Genomic DNA, 11983 nt, shown 5'->3' with positions numbered 1-11983 from the left:
AAAGAGTGTAACGCAGCTCTAAAGGTGGATGCGTTTGTGTGGACAGGCCAATGGGCCAGCCGGAAAGGGCCCCGTCGGCCTCCCACGGAACCCAGGCGACAAGCTCAGACACATCAGGAGGCCTCACAGATGGACGGTCCAGCCTCCCCCAGCTGCCGAGGGAACCTGTTTGGAAACCTCTCTCAGCAGAGCTGGCCCCACCCACCTCTGAACCGGTAGGCTTCCAGACATAAAAAAACCGAGCTTCTCGACACCTGCCAAGATCTGTCTTCTTGGCAAGAGCCTAGGGCTAAGGGCAGCCCCTCACCTGCCATTCCTCAGAGTAAACAGGGGTGCTTATTTATGCCCCTTATTTATTAGGGCAGAGGAGAAATCTTGTTGTTGGAGAAATCCAGCGGGGGAGTGTACAGGACAGGCTGTCCAGAGTCTGCTCTGGTTTACGTGATGAGCAGAACGTCCCTGGTCTCCCCGTCTGGGGCCTGGAGATAACACCTCCATGAGGCCACGGGGAAGCGACCATCGTGGCATCATCTCCACACTCTCCCCCTCACCCCTCAGCACCTGGCCCTCTCTCCGGCCCTGCCTGCCCTCGAAGCCAGGGGGCAGCAGGCTGGCCTGTCAGTAAAGTCCTCCTGCCACTGAGCGCTCCGTGCTGGTCTCCTGAGGCTCTGGACATCCTCTGTGAGCTTCAGGCTCCCACCACCCCAACCCACGCTGCTCCTCATCCTCTGGGGACCAGACACACTGCACAGATGGGGAAGGATGACCAGGGCGAGGTCAGGGGCCAGGCTGATAGAGCTGGCTGTGAACTCAGCACTCCTGCACTCTTCCTCTCCCAAGACCCTCCAGCTGGAGCACCTTGCGCAAGCCTTCTGAATGCGGCGACAGCTGGAGAGAGCTTTTGAACAAGGCCGAGAGCGAATCAATGACCAAGCCAAATGTGGGAGAAAGGGAAAACAAGCCTCTGACCCCTGCAGGGGCAAATCCACTCTGTGAAAGTCTGAGAGCAGGTTATCAAGGCAGGACAGAAGAGTTGCTAGATTTTCCTGAGCATACACTACGTCTTCTAGGAACTGCTGCTCAGTAAAAGAGAGACCGGGAAGCGGGGTGAGACTCATCTGCTGAGGAACCAGAAGGTCCAATTCCTCTGCCACTGCACATATAACCAGTAGTCCCTGCTGAAAACTCCAGGGCCCAGATTTCCAGAGGTTAAGGCCACACACAGATGGGGAACCCAGATGTCACCTGCATTCTCTATTTACCTGCCGATGCCCCAGGGCACCAATAATGATGACTTAATTTTTCCACTTTATAGACATAAGACAGAGAGTAGTTACCTTGCTCAGTGTCACACAAACAGTAGAAAGCAGAATGGCGAGGTTGAGATGACAATCTGTTTTTGTTTTGAAAGGGGAATCATTTAAGACACAACCTTGAAGACAACCAAGTAGATCTGGAGGAAACAAATGACAGGCGAACAACATCACTAAGACTCAGCTGCTTCCTGGGACTGTGAACGCTTCTCTGTGCCTCTGCTGCACCCCTGCTCTCCGTGGGGCTCCAGGTCCCCTACTTTCTTAGGGAGGGGCCGGGGTGAGCCTCACGGGACAGCTAAGGAACTTTAGCTGCCTCCCGGGTGTTTCAGTAATTCAACCCCTGATAGGGCCGGGGCTCTGGTCTGAAAGTCAGCTGCTAAGCTCTAAACAATGGCAAGGGGTGTGGGTAGTGGGGGAGGCTTATGAATTAAAAATAGATGTTAGTAATCACCAGGGAGCTTGCAGAGAGCATGTGGGGCTATGTTTACTAGAGAGAGAAGAATCCCTTCTATTCATGCCCAGAGACCAGGGTGGAACCACCACCAGCTTATCACACCAGCCAACGGCCTCTGGGTTTGGGGGAGTCAGCTGACCATGCAGGGTTTACTGATGGCTGGAAGACCCCCTTCCTCAGGACATGGAGGCACCCCCTCTTCTCAGCATCCCCCAGGGCCACAGCCATCCCTGGGGGGACAGCGCAAGATCAGAAAGGATGTATAACTGAAGGGGAAATTGCAACCAAGAGATAAAGCCACCATCCTTGGGCTGAGGCAACCCGCTCATGATGGAAATTGCATAAAATGGTCCCTGGTGGTTTTAGTGACTTCAGATCTCAGTCTGGTCTTGTGGACATGCTAGAAACATGCGGTCTAGTCTCCTCTCTGCCATGAACTGGCTGGGTGCCCTTAGGCAAGCAGCTTCTTGATTCCTATAGGCCTCAGTCTGCTCATGTGTAAGGAGATAACAGTACCTGCTCTGACAACTTCACAGGGATGTTATTAGGAGTAACCAGGGAGTATATGTATGAAAAAGCTTTGGAAAGATGAAATTTCTAAATAAGGATATAAAACAGTCATAGGAATAACCATTTTCCCCATTCCCACCCTGAACCCAGGGACCCTTCCCCCAGTGAGCTCACCCAAGAGTCTCCTGGCCTGTCTTCCACCAGCAACAAGAACAGAACCCTGCCACTGTCACCTCCTGGATACCGTGGGGGCAGTGTAAAGACCAAACAGGAGCCTGCAGAGAAGCTCCCCAGCTGATGGGCTCCCCACCCCCTCCCCCCTGCATTCCCAGTCAGCAAACATCAATAATCCCTCACCAGCCTCCGAAAGTGCCCACCGCGCACCGGCTCACACAGCCTCAGGACTACAGGGTTCCCATTCTCCCTCCTCGCTAAACAGCTCTAGGACCAGAGACCCTGGCTTGACAGGACTATACTAATTTGACTTTTAAAATGTATCCACTGACTCAGCAGTGAGAGGCGGGCTTGGCAGCTGCTGCAAACAAAATACTTGCTCACTGAGAATTCTCTGCAGTCCAATGGTTAGGGCTCGGCACCTTTCACTGCCATGGCCCGGATTCAATCCCTGGTTGGGGAACTAAGACCCCACAAGCCAGGCTATGAGGCCAAGAAAAAAAAAACTTGTTCATTAAGGGCTGAACAACTGGCTCACCCTGTGGGTCCCTCTGGGTCTCCCTTCCCTCCACAAGGCCACGTTTCCCTTTTAGCCGACACATCCAGATCTCACTCTTGGCACAGACTTCTCTGTAGTTGAAACTAAGCTTGTAGATGGTCCAGTGCCATCGTTTTAAATACTCTCTATATGCTGACAACCCCCAAGTGTCTGCCTCCAGCCTGGGTTTCTTCCCAAGCCTCCAGACTCCAACATCTGACTGCTTATTTGGCCTCTCCGTGTGGATGTTTAACAACCATCTCAAACGTAACGTGTCCAAAGACTAGCTCTTATTGCTGCCCCACAGCCCCTCCAGATATCTGGTCCATGTGCTGTCTTCCCCAATTCAGTTAACGGCAATTTCTTCTTTCCAGCTGCCAGGCCAAAAACCTGTGAGCCATCGCTGCCTGCTCCCCTTCTGTTGTGCCCCACATCCATCAGGAACCTTTGTAGCTTGATCCCTGAAGCAAATCCAGAATCCAGCCACTTCCCCCACTCTCACCCTGTAGCAAGCCCCTGCCACCTCACCCCTGGAGGCTTCCAACAGCTTCCTAGGCAGACTCCCTGCTCACGCTGTGGCTCATAGCCTAGTCTCCACACAGCAGCCCGAGCGGTCTCCTTCAAGGGTGTCACTATCTGTACAAAACCTAATGACTCTCATCTCACTAGAGAAAAAAGTCAAAAGCCCTTTTCCTGGCCTACTAGTAATCTGTAGCCCTCCCTGCTCATCTTTTAAAAACTAACAAAAACCAGACTGCCTCAACCAATATTGGCCTCCTTTCTCCTCCCGGGAAGAGCTGACCCTCCACTTCCACCATCTCCTCAATCTACTAAAACTGGTTATTTGCCACTGTTATCAATGACCCCCACTGCTTGATACTATCTACATACATTTCCAAATCCAGATCTGACCTGTCACTCCTGCTGCATTTCACTCTGCTGAATACTTACTTCCTCCCTCTTTAAACTCCTTTCTCCTTATACTTCGGCATCATTTCTCTCCAGGTTCACTCCTGCAGACCTGGCTGCTCTGCCCCTTATACGTCATCTCTGTCCTTGGTCTCAGCCCCCTCGACACATGCCCTTCGACCGTCTCATCCACACCCAGGATTTCAAGCTCGGTACTGGCTCCCAGAGTGCTCACCCCAGCCCAGACCTCTCCCCCCAGAACCCAACTGCAAGCTGGTGCTCTTTAGATGGACAGCTCCCAAAGGCACCTACAACTCAACATGTTCAAAAGTGAATGCATCACTTGGCTCCCAAAACATGCTCCTTCTGTGTTTCCTCAACTAAAAAATGCCCCATTCCTAAAGTTGCTAAGCCAAAAAACTAGAGTCCTCCTCTACTCTTCCTTCATCTTCCATGTCCACTTTCTCGCCTATACTATCGATGAGAACTGCCAAAGCTCTTCTGAATTTATCTCTGACTTTCCATCCTCACTGCTGAAGCCTAGACTCCGGCAATAGCTCCAATAACGGTTTATTTGACTCCATTCCTGTCCCCCTTCCTAATCTACTGTCTACACTAAGACCCAAAGGGACCTCCTCCTGCCATTTTCCTGCCTAACACCCTTTGATAACTTCACACTACCCCAGACTCAACATGGCAAGGCCTTTTGTGACCTAACCTCTACCTACCTGTCAGCCCCCAAAAGGGCTGGACGCTCCAACGACAATGAACCCCGGGTAGTCCCTGGCATCAGCTCGCTTGCCTTTGTAAACACTATACCATTCCTCCCCCCACCCTTCCTCCCAATTCTCTGGCTAAATTATACTCCTTCTTCAAGATTCAGCTCGATGGCTTCCTCTAGAAGGTCTTTTCCAACAAGCTCCCATATCCTCCACACAGCCTCATCACCCTACCTTGTCCATTCACCAGTATTTCTCCCCTCTATTCAGTGAGAACTTATTATATGAATAAAAGAATGAATATAGAGATCCAGAAAGTACCAAACTAGATTTTCTCCTTACCAAACAGCCCTTCATGGATTCCTCCTCTATCTCCTTTGGTTGGTAACAATATTAAAAACCATACTGTGCCAGGCTCCATTCCAAGTACTTGACATATATGAACCCATTTAATCCTAGAGCAATTCTACTATTATTATCCCCATCTCCAATTGGGGAAACTGAAGTACAAAAAAATTAAGTGACTCAGGCAGTAAGTGGCAGAACCAGGGTTGATGCTGGACAGTGCTCTCAACCACTGCACGTATTGCCTCTTGAGAGCATGTTAAAGGAAAACAAACCAAAATTACTATCAGCCTGAGCAAAAGATAATTTTCAAAAACAAATCCCCAAACAAACAAAAATCAGCCTTTTGGGGATCATCTCTTGCTTTTGGCTTGTCCTATCTCTGGCTCCTTCAATCAGACACACAGCTCTGCAGGTGGCAGCGTGTCCACACCCACCAGGCCAGGCCCCAGCTCAGGTCCTCAAGGCCAGAGGCCCCTGCGCAGGTGGCTCCTGCCTCTGAGTAGCCCCGACCCGGAAGGCCCTCCTCTTGCCCCGCCTCACCTTGTCGCTGAGACCCTCGGCCTCCTCGGCCAAGAGGTTGCCACCATCAGCCAGCAGCAGGGACGTGTCAGTGGTGGAAGAAGACCGGGGGCGGCACTGGTGCTGGTGCAGGATGGCGGCCAGGCTGCTGTCCTGGGGGGCCTTGCGCAGCAGGTGGGGGCTGCCACGCTGAGGCTCCAGGGAGCTGCTCTTGGTGCGCCGGCTACTGCCCCCGCTGCTGCCACCCCCACTGCTGCTGTGCAGGCTAGCACCCCGCTTGATGGAGGGCCGGGAGCGGATCTGCTGCAGCACGCGGTTGAAGGCAGTGGGCCTGGCGGGCAGGTCGTGCAGGGACACGGCATAGGAGACGCGGTGCATCTCCGGGGAGCGCTCCTTCTCGTCCGGGGAGTCATGGTCGGACATGCCCGGCTGATGCTGCTGCGGGGAATCCTGAGACGTCGGGTGCTCCCTCTCCCGTGACCGGCGGCGGCCGTGGAACAGGTGCTTGAAGCCGTGGCCAAACATGGAGCCCTCTGAGAGCTGCTGGATTTTCTTAAGGAGGAAAGATGAAGAATCTGGTGAGTGGAAAGCTCTCGAATGCCTAGTCGGTTGCGGGCAGAGGTGAGGGGTCCCTTCCTGGGATATGAGTGTAGCTCCTACAGCCATCTGAATCTGGAAGATCCCCATGAATGTCCTGTCATGCCTTAAAGGTCACCTTGCAGAAAGGTGGCAACCCAGACCAATTCCTCTCATTCACAAAGAAATGTACTTGTATGGCTTCCCACAGGACATTCCAAATCCACACACGGTTCAGGATTACTGGTCATGATATCCTTGTGGCTATAGTCTGGGGCTCAGTGGCACATGCGGGCAGCACTTGGCTCATGAGGTTTATCCCTCTGGACTGATTCTCCCTCCATCCCCTAGTCCCTTTCTCCTTCCAATTAGGTCCTTCCTCCAGATGCTCTTTTGGCCCACCAAGCATCCATTTCCAAAGACGCCTCATTGCAACACTCCCCGGGAAAATCAGGGCCATACAATCAGGTTATACAATTGTAGCAGATATTGCTAATGACCTACCAATAACTATTCTCCTTTCTTTCTTTCCAAATTGCATGGCCTTATTGTGCCATGCTAAAAATTCTTGCTTCATCAGACCCCCTTGCAGCTAGGAGTAGACACGTGACATAGTTTGGGCCAATGAAAAGCAAGGTGAGCGTTTCTGGGGAAACTTTTGCTTACCTAATAAAGGTACTAGCCCTTTTTACTTCTTCCCATCTGGAATGTGGAGGTAATGCCTGGAGATGCAGCAGCCGTCTTGCAACTGCAAGTAACTGGCACGATGATGAAGACCTACACACAGATGGTAAAGCCCCCAACAACAGGCCTGGGAACTTGAAGGCCTTATGGAATCACCAACCCAGCTGTGAATGACTATGCTGGGATGCTTGGTTCATGAAATAAACAAGTCTATCTTTATCTATACAACTCTAGAATAATTTCCTCTTATTTATAGCCAATCTCATTCCTGACATAGCAATAAAATAAATTTTACTGAAGCTTCTGAGTTGGTGAATACTTCCACGTGCCAGGAGGGTGACACATCCCAGGCCAAGGGCCACAGAAACTCCTGGACTCGAGACCTTCCAAACCTCACCGTATGTGCCTCTTCATCTGGCTGTTCATCTGTATCCTGAATAATAAACTGGTAAATGTTAAAAAAGTAAATAAACTACCTCAATGGCATACCTTGTAGTGCGGTCAGTAACATGACCAGTTCTTTAGAATACAATCAGAATACAGTCTTAGTGTCTTTCCACTCAGACTGGAACAAACCAAAGGGGCTCTGGAGCCCAGTGCTGCACTGGCCCCAGCCTTCCCTCTTAGCTCTGCCGCTGAGATGTTCCACCTGCTCCCCACGCAGCACTGCTCAGCGAGAGGCGGCCCAACCACCCGGCCAGGGCGAGGCAACATGTGGGATAACTCCAGACAGCTGCTTCTGTCAGAGGGTCGGCTCATGTGGTGCAGCCGAACCCTCGGCAGAAAGCCTCAGAGCCAACAGGAGGAGGGGTGGGACTTTGAGAACCAGGTGAGAACGCCCACTCTGTAACTCCTGAGAGGGAAACTCAGAACCCAGCCACATGGGGTTCAATGTCTTCATCTGTAAGGAACAACTCATCACCTCAGGAGGCAGCCTCGGTCATCTACGAAACCTTGCAAAGAATTACACGTACTGGCTTTTCTTTCTTTTCTAGAAACAAACTTACAGAGCAGAAAACTTGAACCATGCAGACACCAAGGAGAAAAACCATCCTCAGATCTTCTGAATTAGCTGACCCCACTCTCACTGTTAACTTTACACCTCTGCGTGCTTTGTGCAGACACTACTGTTAAGATGTAAGCTGCACTTACATCTCATGTCAATAACAATGCACACTATTGTGGATTACATCCAACTGCAGGATTTTCAGTTTTCACCTCGTCTGAGTAGCCCCACAATCCTCAAAGTAGGTGGGGCCCTTGTACAACCCATTTTACAGGCCAGATAAGTTATATCATCACAGCTCACCGTGAACTAACGGTTTACAGTTTTCAATATGCTCTTTCTCCTGCATTCTCTCACTTGATTTTCCCAGAAACTAATAAAGGCAGCAGCAGCAACATTTCCATTTTTAGGTGAGGAAATTAAGGTGACCATTACTCCTTCTCAAGACTTTAATCCTGGGGCAGCCCCACAGATGCTAGGTTTCACAGTGCCAGGTCTCCCGATGGGAGCTACCATCTCCTCAGGACCAGCCTGAGGCAGAGTCTGCTCAGGGTAAAACCACCACGTCCAAGGTAGGCCGGAATGAGAAGTGCACTCCGCCAGACTTGGAAATGGCCAGATCCTGCAGCCTCTGGACCAGGGACAGGCCAGGACACCCTCCTCCTCGTCGGGCCCAAGCTGATAGCAGACCATCCTCCAGGCATCGTAGATGGGGCTCTGGCATTTTCCCAGCAACTTCTGCCAAATGGTCACATTACATATTACAAATTGTCTTTCTAGCATTCTATTCCAAGCCTCTTTCTCCTCTCCCCACCACTCCTAGCCTAGTTTCTCCAACACTGAGGTCCCTCTCTTCCACATCCACTCAGATACAGGTTTCCCTTCAAAAGACGGCACCAGAGCCCCAAGGCATTTCCTCTCCCTGAGCCCCAGGAGAAGGGGGCAGGCGCTGGGGACAGCAGCCACCACTGTCTGCTATACTGCTTTGAATCCTAAAATCCATGGTCAAATTACTTTTAATATCATACAACAGCATTTTTCAAAGTGCTTTCCAATGTATGCTGTCACTCTAATCTGACGCTAGCCTAACCCCAGGAGGCAGGACGTCACAGAGCATCAGTGTCTCCATTTTGCAGATGAAGAAACTGAAGCACAGCACAGTTAAGGGGCTCATCCCAGTCACACAGAAGAATCTCCAACCTCTAGTCTAAGTTACCTTCACTGGCTCACACGCTGATTCCGAGACTAAAGCAGATACAGTATTTATATGTGTCCCAGAACAGTATCACAGGCAGGATCAAAACAAAACAAAAATGCCTGGGCCACGGGGGGTTCTGCCCCCTGAACTGCAGCGGTGAATCTTCCCGTGCCACACTGTAGGACTGGGGCAAGACCTGTAACCAGTGTGGGTCTTCCTTTCCCACCTTTCCATCTGTTCTGCAGGTAAAGGAAAGCCAGGGTGACCCTAGGACCTTTGCCCCAGAAGCGCTGAGGAGTCTGCTAACGTCTATGGTAGAGATGAGGGAAAAGAACAAAAAAGAAGACAAAGAATAATGGGGGGAGAGAGATGGCTCCAAATGCAGGGGGTTTTCCTCATTTATAAGACATGGGCTGGGCTGTTTCTGCATGTGGGTGTCAGGGAGGAGAGAGTTAAGGAGTTTTGACATAACACGGTAAGTGTTCCAAAAAAAAAAAAAAAGAAAAAGAAACCAGCACATACACGTAACCAGCCACAAGTTTTGGAAATGAGGAAAACCATGGTGACTAGCTTGAGGGAACTCAGCCACCAACGCGGCAGAAAGCACCACCTGCTCTGACTAACAGGTTCCAGCTACTAAATGTCACTTGCTTCTCCACATTGACTATTGCTTTTCCCCAGCTGCCAGAAACCATTTTGGTGGCCAAACGAAGCCATGTATTTATTAGGAAAAGAGAGCTGAGATGTTTCAGAGCTAGAGATGGGACACAAACAGCTCTCCTGATCCATGAGAACAAGCAAGGGCTGTCCCAGAACTGCCCAGAGGCCAGAAGCAAGGCAGAATGGAGAGCATCCTGGGGCCAGGTGCCTGTACCTGGGAAGGTAAATGACAGAAGTTTGCTGTCTTTCCCTGAACTATCTTTAAGGGCAGAAAGGGCGCCGTCTCCTTGGAGTGCCATCATCGTCTCAGGAAGAAAGGGTAGACTAGATGGTTTCCGAAAGATCCTTCCTGAGAAGGCTGCGGTCTCTGAACAGTTAGGCTTCATCCCCTTTCCTCCCTGGGTGTGGGTCCCCCAAAGGGGAAGTCTGCTCCAAAAGCTGCAAACACAGCTGCATGAGGTCAAAAGTAAAATGCTTCGGCGTGCAGTGACTTTGGCACCATCTGGTTTAAAATAGCCAAAAGCAGCTTCTAATTCCTCCAAGTCCATGTGTTCTTAACAACTCCCATTAGAGCTGAAAGGATCTTTAAAAGTGACACTAACCTAGAGTTAATTATCCCACCTGGCAGCTGGCTGCATAGCTGACCACACATCCCCTCCTCCTGCCTGGGTTTGAAACTCCCTCTGCCCCACCACAGGTCCGGCTGGGAGGGTTCAGGGGTGATTGGGTTACCGTGAGCCTTAGCAAGCCTAGGTCGCCAACGTTCCTCTATTTATAGGGTCTCTATGGAAACAGGGCCAGCATTAGAGAGCTAATCGCTGTAAAAAACCCACAGAGTCCTACTCCGGAGATACAAAGTGGATTGCAGAAGTCTTCAATTGCCCTTAGGAGGCCTTGGGTGGGGAGCCTGGGGTTGGAGCGGGAGAGGAACTGCCACCCCAGGTTTGGCGCTGATGGCCACAATGATGAAGAGTGAGCGGCTGCAACTGTTTCTCTTAGAAACACAGTGATGAAAGATTTTTGGAAGCATTTTTTTCTTCCCCAGCATCCCAGCTGACATTAAACAAACAGATCTCAACTCAGGGGCAAGTGATTTCCCCATTCTCAATTTTATTTTAATTCCTCGTTCCTTTATGCTCAGAGAATTGTGCCTGCGCCAGTGCAAGTCAGGCAAGGTGACCTCATGAAGCGGATCTTAAGGCAGAATCGGCTCAACATTTATCAGCAGAAAAGATTTTTTTTTTTGATGTGGACCATTTTTAAAGTCTTTATTGAATTTGTTACAGTATTGCTTCCGTTTATTTTTTTATTTTTTATTTTTTGGCAATACGCGGGCCTCTTATTGATGTGGCCTCTCCCGTTGCGGAGCACAGGGTCCGGACGCGCAGGCTCAGCGGCCATGGCTCACGGGCCCAGCCGCTCTGTGGCATGTGGGATCTTCCCGGACCGGGGCACGAACCCGTGTCGCCTGCATCGGCAGGCGGACTCTCAGCCACTGCGCCACCAGGGAAGCCCTTGCTTCCGTTTTATGTTTTGGTTTTTTGGCCGCGAGGCATGTGGCATCTTAGCTCCCCGACCAGGGATTGAACCCACACCCCCCTCACTGGAAGGTGAAGTCTTAACCATTGGACCGCCAGGGAAGTCCCAAAAGATTCTGATTAGTTATCTTCACGGTGTGCTCTCTCTCTGCCTCTTATCCTACACCCCGTTCACTGCCCCCCGCCCCATACAGCTCTGTCTGACTATGCCGGTCTAAAGTGACCTCACCACCCTGCTCTGAACTCGTCATCTGCACCACTCATCTCGCAATTAATCATCTTCTGCCTTGTAACACGGCTCTGTCAAACTGTTATCCAACTTTTCACCTGCTTCTGGATGGAATCCTCCATGAGCAAATGGAGGGCAGGAGCTATAACATCTATTACCTTTGTGCCCCCAATAGTAGGGGGAGAGACCTTAACACAAACATGGCCATTGCTACTTAATTATTTTCTGAGTGGAAACTGTGCACATCTACAAGACCATCTTAAAAAGGCGATTTAATCCTTAGACAACTATCTTTTCCAAAGATTTAAAATGCTCATTCGCACAGTTTTTTGTGTCTAACCCAGATCCCTCCTGCTGTAGTTAAAACCTCGTCTCAGTCTATCATCTTAGTAATTGCCTGGAAAAGGATGAACACAGGGCTTCCCTGGTGGCTCAGTGGTTGAGAATCTGCCTGCCGATGCAGGGGACATGGTTTCGTGCCCCGGTCCGGGAAGATCCCACATGCCACGGAGCGGCTGGGCCCGTGCGCCATGGCCGCTGAGCCTGTGCGTCTGGAGCCTGTGCTCCACAACGGGAGAGGCCACAACAGTGAGAGGCCCGCATAC

At 50.9% G+C, this 11983-nt stretch overlaps 1 protein-coding gene across 1 annotated transcript in view; it reads right to left on the bottom strand.

Annotated features, from left to right (window-relative positions):
* The window catches only part of TMCC2 (transmembrane and coiled-coil domain family 2), a 37219-nt gene that overhangs the window by 18554 nt on the left and 6682 nt on the right, over positions 1 to 11983 (bottom strand). The window contains exon 2 of the mRNA XM_007470682.1: positions 5509 to 6039. Coding sequence (XP_007470744.1) covers positions 5509 to 6039 — 531 coding nt within the window. The remainder of the gene's footprint in view (positions 1 to 5508; positions 6040 to 11983) is intronic.

This window comes from Lipotes vexillifer, unplaced genomic scaffold (genome assembly GCF_000442215.2).
Source record: "Lipotes vexillifer unplaced genomic scaffold, Lipotes_vexillifer_v1.1 scaffold1122, whole genome shotgun sequence".
In the NCBI taxonomy this organism is placed as follows: domain Eukaryota; kingdom Metazoa; phylum Chordata; class Mammalia; order Artiodactyla; family Lipotidae; genus Lipotes; species Lipotes vexillifer.
The sequence above is the reverse complement of the archived record's forward strand: the minus strand, read 5'-3'. Positions and strand labels throughout refer to the sequence as shown.